The sequence below is a fragment of the Ruditapes philippinarum genome, unplaced genomic scaffold, assembly GCF_026571515.1.
Source record: "Ruditapes philippinarum isolate M1 unplaced genomic scaffold, ASM2657151v2 ctg541_1_1_1_1, whole genome shotgun sequence".
In the NCBI taxonomy this organism is placed as follows: domain Eukaryota; kingdom Metazoa; phylum Mollusca; class Bivalvia; order Venerida; family Veneridae; genus Ruditapes; species Ruditapes philippinarum.
Genome location: NW_026864499.1, coordinates 103225 through 124756, shown reverse-complemented (window position 1 = coordinate 124756; position 21532 = coordinate 103225). Strand labels below are relative to the sequence as shown.

At 29.9% G+C, this 21532-nt stretch overlaps 1 protein-coding gene across 1 annotated transcript; it reads left to right on the top strand.

The window, feature by feature from the left end:
• The first annotated feature begins 219 nt into the window (after positions 1-219).
• LOC132725801 (pyrimidine-nucleoside phosphorylase-like) lies at positions 220-17378 on the top strand. The gene is made up of 9 exons (XM_060710987.1): positions 220-414; positions 2179-2400; positions 10092-10288; positions 11128-11356; positions 12127-12245; positions 12706-12868; positions 14175-14402; positions 14926-15066; positions 15354-17378. Exons 1-9 carry the CDS (start codon positions 348-350, stop codon positions 15521-15523), a joined length of 1536 nt encoding a protein of 511 aa, XP_060566970.1. The 5' UTR covers positions 220-347; the 3' UTR covers positions 15524-17378.
• Positions 17379-21532: the final 4154 nt, after the last annotated feature.

The following is a 21532-nucleotide window of genomic DNA, read 5'->3' as shown; positions in this document are numbered from 1 at the left end:
AAAAATTTATAGAATGAAGTTTAACTTAACAGTTTTTAAGATTAAACTTCTCAACAGGATGTGAGTTTTGAATAAACCTATAAAAGTAAAAACAAACAACACCAGTGTCGCCAATGTATAAATAGATCCAGCTATCAAAGATTGCGTAATTGGGTTTCTTACGTATTATCTGTTAAATATAAATATGATGTTATTGTTTGAAAAGATATATGTGTTTAAACAGACATGTTATTTGATGTATGTGATAATATATATACTTTAATCAGATTTTTTTTCTGGATAATTTGGGAGATTATAAGGAGGTCACAAATCTCAGAAGAAAGACTAGCAATCTTGCAGGATCAAAAATGGCAAAATATAGAGAGGTGCTGCGTAAATTAGTGCTGTTGGTCGCATATGACTCACGGAATTTTGGTAATGCTTTTATTATTATTATTATTATTATTATTATTATTATTAGCGTATTTGTCAGTCAGATAATCATTTTTCTAATGCACAACCTTAAATAAATACATGTGTAAGTATATTTAAATTAACTTTATGAAAGAGCACAGATGTATTGTCATGCAAAATGAAACGTTGACCACATGACAAAACTTGACGTTATGAAAGTAAAACTAACGGTGCAAAACAGTTTTGAAGTTGTTTATCTATTTAAGGATATTTAGCCTTAACGGTTAACAATTGTACTTGCCGCAATTATATATTGCTTGCTATAAACTTTGTAAAAGAGTTTTATGCAATAAATTTATGTTATGTTATGTTATGTTAAATGTTTATGTATAAAATTTTAACGTTAACTGTTTTTACGCAATGTTTATGTTAATATGCATGTAGGTAACATTATAATATTTAGAATATTCAACAGTTATTGGGTTTAGCTGTTACGACAAAATTTAAAGGAGGGATTTAATATTGACTTGTCGGTCAACAGCTTCTAAAGGCAATTTGCAGACATGACGTAAACATAGATAAGCAAAAAAAACCCCTTATTTGTACATACAGATTGCCATGTATATTATTTTCATTTGACAAGTATTCTAGGACATTTTTTCAGCTCAGTCATATTTTGTTTTAGAAGTTTTTTTTTCTTTATCAAATTTTGTTCTAATTTACTTTAATTTAATCATGAAATAATATAAATTATAGCAGGACGGTTGCTGTCGAAAGCATATAGTAAAATGGATAAATGGAGTACCAAGCCATTCTCCATTAAGGGGCTTGTTTGCAAGACAAAAGAGAAACAAACATTATGTAAGAAAGAGATAGAGTATTTTGTGTCATGTGCAACACAAGTCGAACAAAATAAAGGACAAGGTGGAAATAATGCTACCAATGTATCAGTACAGAAAGAGGATATAGGTTTGTACTTTAAACTTAATATGACCTCTAGAATCTTCATAATTATATTCCCTAATTATAAACCATTAATGCGGGTTCTGGAAATTCTTCTGCAGAGACATTTCCGTTAGTACTGTATAAAATGTCAAGATCAAAACGATTGACAGATGGTTGTACTCATAAAATGAAATAAGTAATCATATCTAAATATGTTGGAGATAATGCTTCCTTCTAGTGTATATACTTACTTATAATTGTAAAATACACCGTTTTTCGTTAATTTACTTATTTAAGTTTTCAAAATATATTTTAATAACTGTTTGACATTGATGTTACAAGCTTTTTAAAAATTTATTGCTCTGTGTAAATGTAATCTCTACGGATGTCTTTAATGGTAATGCTTTTATTATTATTATTATTAGCGTATTTGTCAGTCAAATAATCATTAATTTGTAATGCACAGCCTTAAATAAATACATGTGTAAGTATATTTAAATTAGTTTTATGAAAGAGCACAGATGTTGAAAGCATATAGTAAAATGGATAAATGGAGTACCGAGCCATTCTCCATTAAGGGGCTTGTTTGCAAGACAAAAGAGAAACAAACATTATGTAAAAAAGAGATAGAGTATCATCATAAATAATTGCACGTAAAACCCTCCCCCTTTATTCAAACATACAGTTGTCCATAATGTTTTTTTACATTTGACAAGTATTCTCGGAAGTTGGTCCAGCTCAATTCAAATATTTTGTTAGAAAATATTTTTTTCTTTATCATTAATTATCTTTATTCTAATTTACTGTATTGTAATTATAAAATAAAATAATTTATAACAGAACGTTTGCTTTCGAAAGCATATAGTAAAATGGAGCGTGTTCTATATCAAAGGAGTACCGAGCCATCTTCCATTAAGGATCTTGTAAGCAAGACGAAACAGAAACAAACATTATGTAAGAAAGAGATAGAATATTTCGTGACATGTGCAACACAAGTCGAACAAAATAAGGGACAAGGTGGTAATAATGCTACCAATGTATCAGTACAGAAAGAGGATATAGGTTTGTACTTTAAACTTAATATGACCTTCTAGAATCTTCATAATTATATTCCCTAAGTGAATTTCTAGTCCGATTTCCGACTCTTATTTTGGGAGAAATGCATGTCTTCAGACATTGACTTATTAAAATATCCAAATTGGAAGCAAAAGTAAATGAAAATAATACGCCATTTTTTAAATTTATTATTTTTTTTATTTTATTATTATTTTTTATTTTGACTGCTAAATTAAACCATTAATGCGGGTTCTGGAAATTCTTCTGCAGAGACATTTCCGTTAGTACTGTATAAAATGCCAAGATCAAAACGATTGACAGATGGTTGTACTCATAAAATGAAATAAGTAATCATATCTAAATATGTTGGAGATAATGCTTCCTTCTAGTGTATATACTTACTTATAATTGTAAAATACACCGTTTTTCGTTAATTTACTTATTTAAGTTTTCAAAATATATTTTAATAACTGTTTGACATTGATGTTACAAGCTTTTTAAAAATACATTGCTCTGTGTAAATGTAATCTTTACGGATGTCTTTACTAACTAATACATACATAGTATTTAACCAGAGAAGAATTGTCCCGGAGAGAAATCGGTCCTATAACACGTAAAGATATCTACCAGTTATATGACAGAACAAATCACACATGTATATGTATATATATGTATATACCTATTACCTGTTTGAAATTGTTACGTGTATTCCAAAGATAACGTGGATAGTTCATGTGTATTTCTGTATACTAATCGAATACTAGTTATTTTTTATTTTTATAAAATAAACTCCGTTATCTGCAATACAATACAATACAATACAATACAAATCACTTTATTTTCAATTGTCACAGATTACATAATACACATTTAACATGTATCAAGCAATAACATGTGAACGAATAGTAGCATAAATAATAAGTATGGGTAACAACATGATCAAAAATATTCTAATTTATTATGTTTTGGGTTTGAGTGTTTCTGTATTCGATGGGGAAAGCGGATAATATTTGAAGTATTTATTTGAAAGCGGTGAAAAAACATAGTTTTGAGTTCTTAATATGCTAACAACAATAAAAAAAAGGGAAAAAGTCAGTGAACATACAGTAAATTTATGAATGAAGTAACCAATAATTTTAATTTTGGCTTATGTACAACCGAGCTGACCTGGGAAAAACCTAACAATAACAATAACATTGCAGCACGGGGTTTCCGTGACATATCTATAAATAGAACATGTGTAAAGTTTCATTGGTCGGTTGTAAAATTGCATTGAGACAGTCTATTCATAAATGTGTAATTGTAATGACAATGAAAAAAAAAACACATAAAGATGGGGATAATTAGGATTAACAATCACCAGGTATGTAAAATACATCAGTTCATGTAATTGTTATTGATCGTTAATTTTTTTCATGATACATTTAACATATAAGCTAAGGTTTGATAGGGTCTGGCTATCATTTGTTTTAAGTAGTTCCTTAAATTTCAGTATATTTGGTCTAATATAGAATCTCTCTGGTATTAGCTGTCTTCTTTTAGTTCTGAAAAAAGGGCATATTAACAGATAATGCATCTCATCGCCAATGTCCCCCAAGTTACATTTTTGGCACTTTCTTTGCTCATGAGGTTTAAAAGATTGATTCCAACGACCAGTTTCTACTGGGAAACGATGGTTAGCAGTTCGGAAATGCAAAAGAGATAACCTAAGGGGGTGGGGGAGAATATTTAAATAACATTCTAGATTAAAACTGTTTTTAAAACTACCATAGAGTCTACCTTTATGCGAGTTTTCTAGTTGCGAGAACCATTCTTGTTTATATTGGTCGATTAATGTTTGTTTAACCAATTTGTTAATACTTTTAGCTTGGATATTATTTTGATTTAACCATAGAATAGAATTACCTGTAGAGTTAAGTATACTTTTAACATAGTTGATCCATTTAAAGTTTTGGTTAGACTGTATCATATACTTATAACACATATATGAAATCTTTGATTCCTTAGACTGAATAAGTTTATTCCAAAAAATTATCATACGAGATTTGATGTTTATTTCGATAGGATAGCGCCCAAGTTCAGCATATAACATGTACCTAGGAGTACTTTTTCTGGTATAAGTAATCTTGCGTAAAAAATTGGAATGGACTTGTTCTATGATATTTAAATTTTCGAACCCCCATATTTCACTTCCATTTGTAAGAATGGGGAGCACTGTATGGTCGAATAACTTTATTTGTAGGTCTAAGGGAAGGTCAAGGTTGTTTATTCTCATATATAGAACATTCATGGCTTTGTTTGCTTGTGAAACTAGGTGTTTCCTACACGCAAGAAATGAACCAGAGCTAGAGAAAATAACACCTAGATACTTATATTCCGTTACTGTTTCGATTGATTGACCATTTTTATTGAAAGTGTATGACTTGGGTTTATTTGTGCCAAAGACAACTACCTTAGTTTTCTGAAAGTTTATATTTAATTTCCAAGTCTCGCAATATTTGTGGAAATCATTGAGACACGACTGGAATGATTCATGATTTTCGCCTATTACGACCGTGTCGTCTGCATACAGTAATATTAATATTTTTAAAAACTGGGTTGTAGCGTCAATTGTGACTCCATTATTGTCCTTATTAAGGGCTACTTCTAGGTCATTTAGGTAGATTGAGAAGAGCACAGGCGATAAATTCTCGCCTTGTCTTAGACCTATAGAACTTGAGAAAAAAGCAGATGTTTGACCTTCGGAGTTTATACAAGATTTAATATTAGAGTACATATTTTGGATGACAGAAAGAATTTTTCCTGTAATGCCAATATCAGAGAGTTTCCTCCATAGACCTGCGCGCCAAACTGAATCAAACGCTGCAGAGAAATCAATAAATGAACAAAATATTTTTTTCTTTTCTGCGCGTAGCTTAGAGACAAGAAAATGAAGTGCAAAAATATGATCACTGGTCGAATATTTAGCTCTAAATCCAGCTTGATTCTCGTTCAAAAGGTCGTTTTCGGCCAGAAATTCATTTATTCTCTCATTTAAAACCGAGGTAAATAACTTTCCGAGGCAACTCAAAATAGTTATTGGTCTATAGTTACCTGGGTCGGAAGGGGATCCTTTGTTTTTATAAATTGGCTTAATAGCTCCTACTAACCACGAGTCAGGCATGACTCCAGAGTCTAAAATCATATTAAAAAACTGACGATAAAATGGAACCATTATTGATTTTGTGTATTTGATATATTCATTTAATATACATACTATCAAATTGTGACTAAGCCTTGCCATTTTTTAATTTTGAAATAACTTTGCAAATTTCTTCATCCGAGATTTCTCTATTAAGTGCATTATTATTTAAAGGGTTGGGGATTTCAGAGTTGCCTGATAAAGTTTCGTTTTCATCTTTTTGAGAGTTTATGTCTTTAAAGAAATTGAAAAATTCTGAAATATCAGGGGGCGTTTCAGTTTTCTTTCGTGAGAACTGGTTTAGATAACACCAGTAATCTTTTGGTTGATTGGAGCTAAGCGCAAGCAATTTACGTTCATTATTATACCTGTGTTTACATATAAAGATATTCATGGTTTGATTATAGTATTTACTAGCAGTTTGTAACATAGATTTATTCATGCTATTTTTGTTTAACTGGTAGGATTTACGAGCCTTATGGTATAAATTTCGTGCACGTTTGCACTGAGGCCCAAACCATTGTTTATGACCATTTTGAACATTAGTTGAGGAAGGTCGACTGGTGAAACCTGTTTTAGATGGTTGAAATGTTATATTTGCGGAGTTAAGAAATATCTTTGAAAATTTCTCAGCAACTGTATTGATGTAATGTTTATTGTTTTGGTCAGAATTTTTGTTATCTAACATAAATCCCAACTCTTGCATAGCTTGTAAATCAATATTTTCCAAGAATTCACTGGATTTACTATCATCCCATTTTGGCAATTTATTTTGTGATTTCCTAGTGCTGGGTTCATTGGGTGAAACATGGGGTAATTCTGGCATAGGGATAAGGATATTCATTGAAAGTAGACAATGCCCGTCTGAGAACAGGGAATCAAGCTCGATTATATCAAATTCATTTAACAACAATATACAATTTATGGTAGCAATGGAGTAATCAATAACAGTTTTACCTCTAAAAGTACATTTTCCTATTGACTTATCACAACTAAATCTACCATTTAGAATAAACAAATTGTTATTTTTACAAATTTCGAGAAATTTCTTACCATTATTATTAATTTTACTACACTGAGATAATCGATCACGTGGAATATTTAATTTTTCCAGCTTATTAATTTGATTAAATGAATCTAGAGTAGCATCATCAACATTAAGATAGGATGATAAAAAGTCATCAAATTCAAGATTATCTGGTAATGTAGAAGTATGTCCGTTTGAATCTCCAGTTATCAATACAATTTCGTATTTACTGCATTTAACTGAAATATCATTTTGGAAATCATAGAACTCGTCATCATTAAAGAAGCGTGATTGTTCTGGCGGTACATACATGGAACCTATGATGATATTTTGCACTATGCCGTCTATATAAGTGTTAACTTTTAACCAATAAATGTACTCATTTTTAGAGTCTAGAATATCTATATATTTAACAAAAGAATCATGTACGAAAAAACCAATTCCGCCAGATTTTCGTTTACAACTTTCAGTCCTTGGTTTGGAAAAGAAAGTATAATTTGGTACAGATATAATGTCATTTTTATCTAATTTAGTCTCAGTTACACACAAAATTGAATACTGTTCTATCATGTTTATGAATTCAGGATACTTAAGCCTAGTTTTTAAGCCGCACACATTAAGCGATCCAATTTTCAAGTTTCCATGAAATGCACTGGGGGTTTGATTTATAAACGTACTATTTTGGTCACTCACGATATTTTTAGCATCGATCCTTTCTTGGATGTTTATGTTTGATTTATGTATTAAAGAAAGATCACAATTTCTAAGATGTTCACATACCAATGTTTTAGAGGAGCATGTAATATCTTTACACTGTTCACAGAAGTATACCACTGACCCCGGGCAACACTAGTCTGTAAAATTGTCCTTACGGTTGCCAGAAAATAATTCCCTAAAATAATCTCGATTGTTTAATAAGGCACATTTAAGATATAGTATAATAATAACTGCATATATTGTGCAATAAACAATTAGGTATGTAAATTCATAATTTTGCATGTTTACAAATAATACCCTGAATCAATGAATAAAGAATTTTCAGCATGTAGTGAAAGAGAAATAAGATTTACCGATCATGATGTTATGTAAGTGATGAACAAATAGTACGATACACTAAAAGCTTGATTGACATGATTGAAGTTAAAGGGTTTAACGGTTGTAATAGTACATATAAGTTTTGTCAGAAAGAACTGAACTATAATTTATATACATTCGGCTTAATGCATGAATATAGAATTAGCTAGCTAACACTGAAAAGGATTAATAAACATCGAGCAAAAAATAAAAAAGAATTACACTGAAATAACACTGAAAAAAAAAAGAATTTCCGCTTTCAAGAATATTTTAAATGACTGATATAATAGTGCATACTTTGTCTTATTTCTTAAATATCGATGCGCACGTATGTGAGAGGTTTTTTTCATTTTTCAATTTGATTGATAAATTATTTCTTAAACTTGGCCTAAGTGGGATTTAAAGCGGTTTGTTTGAAATCCTTTCAACTTTAACAATCGAGGAAGTTTTAAATGATAAATGGCCTTCTACATGGATTAGACTTTTTGGTCGATCTGGTATTACTTGTTAAGATAAAGTTTAATAAAGTTCTTACAATAGATTTCATAGAATTCAAATAATAAAACTCAAGTCAGAGTTAAATAAATATCAATACAATATTTGCTTTCAAAGTATATTTTTGGGCAACTCGGGCAACTTTCTAATGAATGTTTGCAAAATGAAGCAAATATATACACGTTTTTTTTGTTTCAATGTCTGTGCCTAGACAAACAAACATTTATGATACCTTCTAAATTGGATTTGTCATAACGTATGATGGTTTAATGATTTGGATCATAATTATGATACATTATACCTGAAATTTAAGAGATTATGAAAATAGTGAGTTAACTATAAAAAGAATAATAAAGGACGTTCCGTGTTGATTTTCCATCCATGCATGTAGTTTTTTTTTATATTGTGTACAATTGTTACATTCCAACATCAAATAATAAGTAAGATATAATTATCAACAACATTTTAAAAGAAGCAACGGTGTCTGTAGTTTGAGTTGTTTCTGTAAACCAAGTGATTAAAATAACAATCAAAATTAAGATTATGAAGATATTTGTAACAAGATTTGTGAAGTGCAGGAATATCCTGTACACTTCAGCACTAATTGATATGAATGAAACAATAATAATCTAATCAGTTTAGTATGATAATTGATACAACTATACATTTTAGTGGTGTAGAAATATTTATATTACATGTATAATTAACCTTAACTCAATTCATTTTGGTAACAATGGGATTGTCATACATGTATCACCCACTTATAGGTCGTCAAAAGGGATCTTAATAATGTTATATACAAAATACTATTTGTACATTTTGGTACATTTTTGACAATTTATCTCATATACAGAACCATTTCCCTCAGGTGATAAGAATCTAATATGCCATTACACTATTATTTAAATGTTGTAAAACTCACTTGCCCTTTCTAAAGAAGAAAAAAATATATTCATTTCTAAGGCATAATGTGCCTTTAAAAAATGTTACATTTCAAAAAAAAATAATGTCAATTAATTGCATGCTCCTAGTTCAATGTGCTTGTAAAAGAACAATAATGTTGTTAAAACATGTTTTTACTGACATAATGTAAATATTAATAATAAGGTTATAAAAATATTAAGCAGGAAGGGGGGTGTTTCCATATAAGAATTCATGTCTATAAAAATATTAGGAGACGTAATCTCAATTCATAAGTTATAAATGTCTGTATCAAGTTTTAAATTCCACGATTCTGGGGCAAAGATACGTTGGAATACTTGTATTTGAATACATTTTAAACGTATTTAAATTACTTAAAAGTTCTTCTTTACAAAATTGATTAATAATATCCTAAATTTGATTGAATATTGTAAAAAACGGGTTCTTTGTTTTAAATATATTTACGGTGTTTTTGCGGTATTATTTACAGAAGATTCACACAGTTATATGCATTTCAAAATTTTTACTTAGTTCACAGTAATCATTGTTAATAGAAACTGTCGGTTCACTAATAATTCAATTTACACAAGATCAATTTGACGTACGATTACATGTCAGAATTTAGATAAAAAAAAACACCAAATGAATCTTAATTGTATTTATGGAATCCCCACTAATTCTAACATCTAAAGTCCGATTTAAATAACTGAAGGTCATTCCATAAGAGAAGTGGTTAAACTGTTACTGTACTAAGTTGATATGTACAATGTATATATGATGATATACTTACAGTACTACACCTTATGGATAAAGTTGTTGGTCTGTGCTATAATCAAATACGCCGGTCATATTTTTTAGAATGTATTTGTAATACAACACCGTCTGAAGTGAAATGCCCACAATAACTTCGCGGTAGCTAGCACATTTACTTTGAACTATTAAATAATTTAAATAGTTACAAAACATTTATATAAATAGAGAACCATTTAATATTGAAAGGTGACATGTTAAAAGCGATCTGTGACAAAACGCTTAACGAGGAAGAGACTTTACATCTCACAGAAGCAATGATTAATTCTGGAATAACTCTGCGATGGCCTGCCAATTGGACAGTTGTAGACAAACATAGTACAGGTGGTGTTGGTGACAAGGTCAGCTTAGTTCTTGCACCTGTACTTGCAGCGTGTGGACTGAAGGTATGCTTGTTAAGGCAATAAATTTTCTTACTTATCACATGTTTGTTTTATACTCCATATTATAGAGTTTCACGAAACCATACAACTTCTATATTGTCCTGGTATTTAAAGATGATATTCAGTGAGAGTATGGTCTGCTGAGCAACTTCTGATACAACTATGCCCCAACATTTATATAAGTATCAATCAGTTACAAGTTTTTTACATGTATTTAATCCGCATAGTTTACCAAAGCTCCTTTTCGATAAAGTGAACAGATGGCTATTTATCATGTCATGGTGTATAAAAGAAAACAGCCAAGTGTGAGATATATTGAAAGCATTTAACGTTTTGAAACACTTAAAACTTACTAGATTGTAGTCAGTCAATAGTATTATGAACAATTGTATAGGTTTGGAGTTTGGTTGCGTGAAGAAGCAATTTCCTGACACTGTAACATTATGATTATTAACGTTTTATGTTTTACAACTGCTAAAATGTCTATTTGATCGGGTGTGATTGTGTTGTTAATACTTGATATGTAACCATGTTGTTCACACAAGTCACGGAAATAACCAAATCCCTTAACCTAAATCTTTGGAGGTATCTCATTTACGGTTAATTGTCGGCTTCACTATTGATTGAATTGGGTTAAAGCCCAAAATAGGGTTTTCACTTGTCCTGTTTAGTACACTGTATTGTATCGAAGGAATGTACAGAGAAAAATTATATATGGAGTAAAAAAGAAGATTTTAGTAAAGAAGAGTTAACTTAGTAAAGTTATAGTCAACAACATTTACAATAACGATAGCCAGTTAAGCAAGAACGTTAAATTGATTATGGTTATTTGATGTTTTTAGGTACCAATGATATCAGGTAGAGGCCTTGAACACACAGGTGGTACGTTAGACAAACTTGAGTCTATCCCAGGCTTCAAAGTTATGCAGGAAGAAGAAGACATGTTGCGAATATTGAGGAGAGCTGGATGTTGTATTGTTAGCCAAACAAGTCAGCTTGTACCTGCTGACAAAATTTTGTACGCTTTACGAGACGAAACTAAAACAGTAAATGAGCATGGACTAATTACGGGTAAGATTCGACTTCATATGAGTGGCAGACTAATGTTATGGCCCCACTAAAAAGTTGCTAGCTAAATGTAATTGGGAGGTCCGTTTGTACGTCCTGTTTTGTTTCACGTACTAATTCTTTAGTTCTTTAATTCTTTAATGGTCACTATTGATTCTTAGGCCATTTGTACAAAGATCACAGTGACATTTTGCACTACGAAGAAGGTAGGGACAGTTTCCATGACCGGCTATTGAAATCTTCTAGATTAGAGGTCACAGTAACATCTTATTAAAAATCCGTGACTGATCAATAACTTGAGTGGGCATAAGAACATTTGACTCGTGTTGCTTAAAAATTCGTAACACCCAAGGTTTGCCAGAACCATATTTTCTTTTTCAGTGCCGTAATTATCACCTAGATTGTGTTGGTGCGCTGTCAAACTAAACAAACAATCCATCCAATTGTGTCACTATTTCAATCGAATCAATATCAAATATACATTTATAACCATCAAGTTCCAGTTGTTGTTTTTGTTTTGTTCTGCTGCGCCATATGTTCGCATCTTTAACATATAATACAACAAGAACATTGTTGAATTATATACAGTCTTATATAACGTCATAGAATTGAGTCAATGTATGTCGCAAGAATGAAAATTGCTATAAGTCGAGCAGTGTAATTACGATTGTTCTGGGTTATTACGGATATATTAAATCATTTAACGCAGTGCAATTAAGATCAAAAGCATTTACAACATATTTTAAGAAAAAAAGACACTTAAATCCTTACAGGATCAATCATTTCAAAAAAAGTTGTTGAGTCACCTGAAGCATTGGCTCTAGATGTCAAATTTGGAATAGGGGCTTTCTGCAAAACAACAGACGTTGCAATAAACTTATCTGAAAAAATGGTAAACTGTGTCATTTTTTTAACAGAATTATTTGTGATCATTAAAACGTAGAGTATAAAACTTTAGTAAAAGATATTTGTGACTTTTAAACACCAAAGTCTAGTATACGGTGAAACATAATAATGATGCAATATAAATCAGTCATCGATACTTCAAAATTTGGCAATTCCAACTTAATTAATAGTTCTGACAGAGACGCTAAGGTCTCCCTACCTGCATTACATTAGGAATGAATGGGTACCTTAAAGAGCAGTTGAACCCCCTGTCATTCATCTGGATTGCTTTTTCACATGAAAGAATCCAAGGTCCTTTTTGGGATTCAAACCCGCGGCGTTGATGGAAAACAGATTCAAAGTAAACGAACAATAAATCCATGAAAAACAAATGTACCTACATACACTAATGCATCATTTTTCAAAGTTTTTTTTTAAAAATGTCTTTTTCATGTTATTTCTTTTAGGTCAAAGCAGGAAACAGTTTGGGTGTCAAAACAGTTGCCTTAATTACTGACATGAACTCTCCTCTTGGTAACGCGATTGGGAACGCTCTTGAGGTGGCTGAATCTATAAAATGTCTCCAAGGAGAAGGGCCAGAAGATCTGATCGAATTAGTTAAATATTTAGGTATTGTAATAAATAATACGTACAAACAACTACAATAGTAAATATTTATGTGCATGTTGAATATAATTATAAATATTCAAAAATATTTGTAACTACATTGGCTTTATCCTCAACAACATCATAAGAAGATACAAGGACAAATCTTGTTCAAGGGAAATAATACAAGCCGTGTTATTATTCTTGTAATGATTAAATTATTTCCGCTTTGTGGCTTTTATTAGTTCATGTTCATAAGCAGCTGAAAATCTGCAGACATTTTCACAAATGATCTTACGATCTTTTCTAATTTTGCCTTACGAAAATTGTAAGTGACGTCATTTTCACAATGCAACTCGTAAATTAAAATTTTACCTAGAGATAAAAATTCACTTAAGATAAATCTTCCGATAAAAAAGCGTTTGTAACAACGTTCGTTTGATGTTGATATGTTGATGCACTTTACATGTATAAGTTTATTTCAAAGAGCTTGATATAATTATGTCCTGAACACAATAATGTTATCCTTAACAATTTAAAAATACATTTAAAAGAAAAAGCTTTTTCAAACTTTTTATCTTGAATGCAAATCATATATGAGTCTAAGTGATTCAGAAAAAAGTTTACTACGTTATTGCCAAGGTATTAACTAATAATAAGTGCATATTGTATATGCTGGCAGTGAAATCGAACACACAACAAAATACACAATACAAAATGGTAGGTTTCAAAAATTCTAGGTAACAAGATCACCTCAATCAATGTAATCGCGCACCTCCAAAATACCCATTCCGACAGTATTTTTGTGACCATCCAACTCGAAGATAAGATATGTTTTTATCTTCAGAAGTCGCAATGACGTAGTATCCTACCATAGAAACATATGCCATATAAACTATTTTAGCACTCTCCGTTATGACGTCATCATATCATTGCGTTACAATATTTATTTAAAAATAATTCTAATTTAATTTGGTTTATTTTCAACATAATATTTGCATACATATTTCTCTTTCCATTCTTTGTGTTTTTGTTCTGTTTAGATATAAAAAAATCACTTACGAATGTGGTACACCTATCGTAAAAAACGACGATTTTTGCACTTTAAGAATGTTTTAAGATATTTCGTAAAAAGTGGATCTATCGTAAGCTTCAGATTTCTTTTAACGATAGAAATTTGTCGTAATATTTTTGTGAAAAGAGCTGCAGATTATTTAAGTAACAAACAGACGTGCAAGTATTGTCATTAATCTGATATTATGATAGCTCCAAATTTCTATATAGTTATGCAATGTTTAATTATAAAAATGTCCTTACCTTACTTTAATAGGAGGTCAACTGTTGGTTAGTGTTAAAAAGGCACCAAGTTTAGGTGAAGCATATGACATGATCGACACTACATTACAGAATGGAACAGCCATTAAACATTTTGTACTCATGCTTAAGGAACAGGGCGTAACGCCAGAACTAGCCGACAAACTCTGTGAAAAAGGGATTGATATTTCCACATTATTACCTCAATCTGAACACACCGAACAACTCAAAGCCGAAACTGAAGGTAGTTTTGAATAATCTAAAATGTTAAAACGTTTAAACGAAATGTTAGAAATGTACATATGTTTATTTTATTTTGAACAATAGATACTTTGAAATGCATCGGATCAAAAATAATGAGGTTGCAAAATGTTTTGATGTTCTTAGTCTTATGAGCCCTGTCGTCATGTAAACCTCAGAAAATGTTGGCAATCTACAAGAGTTTTTCTAGTTTGCGCACTGAACCATTTATCACGCATATATTGTTTAAAAGGAAGTCCTCCAAATAATGATTCAAGTAATTAAAATAGATTTAGTTTTAAAGCATTCATGAGAAGTTTCCCGTTGTAGAATTTTATCCAATTTCGCTGTAACAGACTGAGGTTTTATTCTACGTGCTTTGTAAATCACTATTCAATTTCCTTTTATGTAAAATGTAATTGTTATAATAGTAACTTATATTTTTTCAAAATTTTCGTAAAAAAAATCCAAATAACTACGAACCAACTATAATTTCTCTTACTGACGTTGACAGTTTGATATGATAGGTTATGTACACGGAATTGATGCAATGAAATGCGGAAAGCTGTCCGCAGAATTAGGAGCCAATCGGATTAATCCTGGCGACGTTATAAACCCTGCTGTTGGACTCGTTCTGCAAACACACGTTGGGAAGAAAATTGCTTGTGGTAAGTGTAAGAATTTTAATATTGAAAGGCTAACTTGCTGTTCACGTTGTTAACCCTTATTTATTCAAATTGAATGTTGCAATTGATTGTATTTTATTGGAGGATATCTGAAGAATTGATCGCTAAAGTCTATCACACAATGCTTACATTATTCGTCAGAAATGATACTTTTCTATGAAGTTGTAATTACTTAATCTTTCATACCACAAATGTAATTTTGGTGTATGTGCTTTTATTTTTCATATATTATAAATTTATTTAATATTTCTGTTACTATTTACTTGGAGGCTCACCATGGGTTGAAGTCCACTATGATAACGAGCTGCCTAATGATTTTCTTCACGAACTCCAAAAGGCCATTGATATCCGACCAAATGAAATTGCAAGACAAAGCAGATTGGCTTACATAGTGGAGAAAATACCAACTGATGACATCGTGAAAATCAAATGCAACTAAACAATTCGGTTTATGTTTTCTATCAATAATGTCTGATTGTGATTCAGAGCTTTCTTATTTGTTTGACTGTTATGATTGATATTCAATTCAAGAATAAGCTAGAAATTGTGTAAGCAAAGCTTTGTTTGAATTATCTTTTATCTTCCAACTGACTGCTGATTGATACTGCGTTGTGTTTAAATGAGAAAGGTCAAGTGGCATTCTAGTTTGTTAAACTGTATATTATGTTTGGTATTCACGATACAGAACCTGGAAATTTAGATTGCAAAGATTCGTATGAATTATCTTTTCATTTCCACCAGGTTGCTGATTGTAATTGTTGTGTTTTAAACAAGAAAAGTAAAGTCGCATACTCCGTTTTGGGTCAGTCTGTATGAAGTAAACTGTATGAATTGAATTCAATATTTAAATGACCAGGAAAATGACAGATCACAGTAAAGTTTTCCGAGTCACTTGAGAATTACTGACGATTTGAACTGTTTAACGTCATTATCCGTTTCATTTGCATAATGCATAGATCCCTGACCTGTCCAATTCTAATTATCAGATTAGTGGATACAGTAAGAATTTCACCACAACATATTTGTTAACAAAAGAGCAAGAGCACGTGTCAATGTTTGTGGGTAAATTTATTGTTATTCAAATGAAAGGTCAGAGTAAGGATCTATCAATCAGAAGAATGATACATAACTTCTACATAATTACTTCTAGATTTAAAAATAAGATTTTAACAAAACAATTCCTAAGATGAAAAAAATAAACACTTCAAATATAAACAAAATTAGGCAAAAAAAGATTTTTTGGTTAAGATACAGACTACTACGGGGTTTTGTATTGCTTGAAATAATGGCGAACTTCGAAGTGTCTATTATTCTTCATTTATCATATAAATATAGTCAATCTTTTGAAAATGTATATCCAATTCATCTCAACTTTACAAAGGAAAAATGAGCATAGTGTCAGTTTAAGCCTATTAAATCTTTTTATCAAATTATATATATTCCATTTGGTTTATAATTTCGTTTATGGATTTTATTGTCTATTGTTGTATATTGACACAGAAATCATTTGCATCAACGTTTCAACATTGGTTTCGTTGTAGGAAGACACACACAACACGATGATTCATTGACTTATGAAACCGTATCACGTGACTTTTGTATTGTATAGAAATCACTGTGTATCAACAATACATTCATCTTTTTACATTTACATGATAATATATACCCTTAAGATACTTCTACAAATCTGTTATCAACATATATTATTGTGAGTGTCAGTGTGAGTTGTTATTTGATTTAATTTAGCTATTTTGGTGTGCTTATAGTACAGGTTGCTTCTTGTGTAAATACTTATTTGCTTACCTTTAGTTTTATTGAATATTTCCTAGTGTATTTAAACGAGATGTGCAAATTAAATGCGATATCGCATTTAACCTTTGTAGAACTATTCTAACATGATAAGTAAGGATATATATGTCATAAGATCTTTAAACTTACTTGTTGATAAACTTAACATCATAATATTTTTGTTTAAAATATTCTACATTATTATATATCTAATAAATCTAACCAATCGACAATCTGCATTTGTACCTCGTGACCGTCAAATATATTCCCGTATTAGATCCAAAAAAAATATCATTTTCATATTGGACGTTTTGGTACATGTGCACCAAACGACTTTCTTATATTTTGACTGACGTCATTTGCGTTATATAAACATAGCGTTTAGACACGCTAAATGTTAGCGTTTTACTATAGTCAATGTGATAATTTAGATAAGTGGTGTCAATGTGATATTTGTGGGATTTACTGTTATATAATTATGATGTTTATTAAACATTTATTACTGATAGATGTAAGTTGTTACAAGATTTAGAGCACAAATTTACTCAAGTGCAAGCAGCAATCTACTCTATGAAAACTATGTAGTCGGGTTGGCTCATGAGATTGAGACCGGTGTTCCTCCATTACAAAAAAAATAAGAAAAGATGTTAAGAAAATGAAATATTTTGAATAATACAGTAAGTAAAAAGTTCTTCTAAAGTTTAACATATAACCACAACGTCCAGGTTAAGTCACCCTTTATAATATTCCTTTAACTCTATAATAAATAAAATTATTAGCAAGCTAACACTGGGTATAAACCTTTAACCTGTAGACTTATCAATACATGTATTATCATTTATAAACTTAAATGGAAGTCTTATCCCTTTAATAATAATGGCATTACTTAACTCTTTAAGTACAGAAATATTATTCAGTCATACTAAGATATGCATGTATGCACAGAACAGTAATAATTCCAAGTATCTATAAATTAATAAAAATAAAATCCTATTTACATTAGTACTTGGCTGGAATTCAAATCTAGTAGAAGAAAACAATAATGTATAGTAAAAAATCTCAAAAAGTCTATATTATATAATAAATATAATAAACATTGAGATGTATATTAGCATCGAATGCATATCTCTTTTAGTAGCTAATTCTGTTCCTCTATCAATCTTCTATTAGACTTTACTGTAACAACTAACTGCATATACATCAAATGTTTAAAATTGATAACTTAAGGATGTTATCCTTTCTCTGTTTCAATGGTACATGGACATGAGCACCTATACAAATATCTTTAATTTTCTACCTTTCATTTTTACCACAGGTTATTTTATTAATTTTATTAACAATATAAATATCATAAGAAAGTTATTTTATAGCCTGTAAAAACAGTATATACTCGTATAACTAAACAATGCAGAATTAACAAAAATAAATAAACAGTGAGACTATATAGAATATGCCATTAACTGCTAATAATAACAGCTCCTACCATGGGCCAAAAAACGAAGCATTGCATAAATAAATAAATTTTTAAATTTAATAAATAAAATTAATTAGATATTACCGATAGCTAAGAAGTTATACCCCACAATTATTTGAACATTTTATGTATTATTAAAATGTTTAAATTTCTTGGTGCATGCTTTTTTGACTTTTTTTAAATAAACGAAAAGCCCTGAAACATATCATATTCGGTAGCATAATCTGATACTGCAACATCTAAAAAGATACATTACTGGCAATTCAGGGACAGTGTGATCGTAACATTCTTTAAATAAATGCAAATCAAAGATTTCAAGATTTCAAGATTTTATTCCAAATACATGTGGGTATTATACTCATGAGCACACAGCATACATACAAACATAAATACATACAGAAACATAATATCAAGGTCATTAAACATATATAACATATATTTAACATTTACTGTATATTTGAGTCATAAGTTTGCTTTAATATGAACAGAATAACATGTTACAGCAAGGTTTAAATGAAGCACAAGTTTTGCATAATGATATTAATTAAGTAACATTACATTTACCTTCCTAGGTACTATAATTTACGAATATTCAACATTTGTTCTTAATTCAAACATTTTAACGATAAACATTGATAATTTTCTTATAAGATTTTCATTTTCAGATGTTAACAATTCAATAAATTTTGGTATATTTGGTTTTTTCCAATAATATTTATCTATGAGCTGTTTTCTCAAAACATTGTATTGTGGACATTTTAATAATACATGAAATTCATCTTCTAGTTTTAGGCAAATATTACATTTTCTTTCATTATAAGGAATTGCTTCAGGTTTATGCCATCTACCAGTTTCTACTTTTAATCTATGCGAAGAAATCCTGAAACGTGATTGAGATTTCCTAAATTTTTCAATATTAACCATTGACAGATATGATTTAAAACCAAAATCACAAAAAAATACATAACTTCTTGCTCTTGATGAATCTCTTAAAGTTGCATACCAATTTTGTATAAATGTATCTGTTAATCTTTGTTTTACTACTGCTAAAAATAAATTTATATCACCAACGCCCTGATTAATCCATACTTCATTGAAACCTAATGATTGTAACAAAATCATAACAGATTTAGCCCAGGACATTGAATTCGGTTTAAGTTCTAAATCTCTACACATAAGATCATATGCAACTTTGACATATTTTGTACTACTTAACTGAACAACTTTTAACCAGTATTTTATAACATTAATAGCTCTCATTGTTTTTAAAGATGTCCTTCCAAGTTCACCATAGATAAAATTGTTTTGTGTTTGTCTTTTAACTCCTAAAAACTTCTTACAATACTTTAAATGAATATTTTCTAATACATGACTATCAAGTAAACCCCATATTTGTGATCCATAGTTGAGAATTGGTAAAATAAGTTTATCAAATAAATCCAGTTTATGTTTAACTGACATACAAGGGAATCTTATCAGCTCTTTTTCATGCTTATATAACGCCTTCAATGCTTGTCCAGAGAGTGTTTCAAAAGTCATATTAAAAGATCCACCAACAGAAAAAACAATGCCTAGATATGTAAACCTTTTAACTGTTTCAATTGACTGACCTTTATAATAGAAATTCAAATTCTGTCTTAGTCTACCCCCTTTTTTAAAAATCAAAACCTTTGTCTTTGTACAGTTAACACTTAATTTCCACCTATCACAATATATTTCTAATAATCTTAATCCTTTCTGTAAGCCCTCCTCTGTTTCAGACATAATCACTATATCATCTGCATACAATAATAAAAATATCTTTAAAATACCTTCAAAACCATTTAACATAAAATATTCTTCTATATCATTTAAATACATAGAAAATAAAAACGGCGAAAGGGATTCGCCTTGTCTTACTCCCAAGTAACATACAAACTCTTCACTAATAGTATTATTGTATTTTACTCTTGATCTTACATTCTCATACATGGACCTAATAATATCTAACATTTTACCTCTCACTCCAAATTGAATTAATTTATACCAAATAATCAAAAGCTTTAGTGAAATCTACAAAAACAGCATACAATGTTTTACTATTATCTAATAAATGTGTTATAATACCATGTAATATAAAAACATTATCAATAGTGCTCATGTTTTTTCTGAAACCAGCTTGGGTTCTATATACACATATTTAAACGTTCATTTATTACTTTGGTAAAAAGTTACCCAAAAATGCTAAGAAGAGTAATACCTCTAAAGTTATTAGGGTTATCTATATCCTCTTTTTTATAAATAGGTACTAACTTGATGGGAAGTAACCTATATCAAACATTTTATTAAACAAAGAAACTATAACCTGTAAAGTGTTCAAAATCAGATGCAAACTTAAAAAACTCATTTAACTAAATAATCCTGCCCAGCTGATTTACCAGCATTTAACTGTTTGCAAGCATTAAAAACTTCAGTACCAGTGAAAGGAATATTAAGTTCCGAGAACATGACATTTAATTCTTCATTTATAATATACATGTATAAGTATCTATCATTAAAATATAAGACATCTTCATCAGCTTAATAAAATACAGACTCAGGATCATTTACAGATTTAAAATATCTTTGAAAATCATCTGTGGTATCTAACATTTATTATTTTCAAAAAACAGTGCCTTTTTAACATTTTCCAGTATATAATAATAACCTAGCATTACAAAGTCTAGCATTTTCTAATCTGTGTGTTTGTTCCTTATCATAAATAAATTTATTTTTCCTAAAAGTATTTTTATAATTAATATGAGCTTGTACCATTTCTGCCCTTGTTTCATCACATTTATTATTTCTCCAAATATTCAGACATCTACAATATGTTTTTTTAGATCTTTACAATCATTATCATAATATACATTATTTTTTCTTATGTTAGAACTAATGTTATTTGTAACATTTCTTTTAAATAATGGATTACATACATTTTCTAATATATTACATGTATTACAGAAATTTGTCAAAGATTGATCTATTTCATGGCTACTTACAGCATCATCAACAGTTTGACATACATTTACAAATTCATTCATAACACTATTACTACCTAAACTACTAATATACAATTCCTTTTACTGTTTTCCCATTTATAAGTGTAAGGTATATTTGAATTATCAGTTTCAGTTTTATCTTCATTTTCAGATATTTAACAAGATT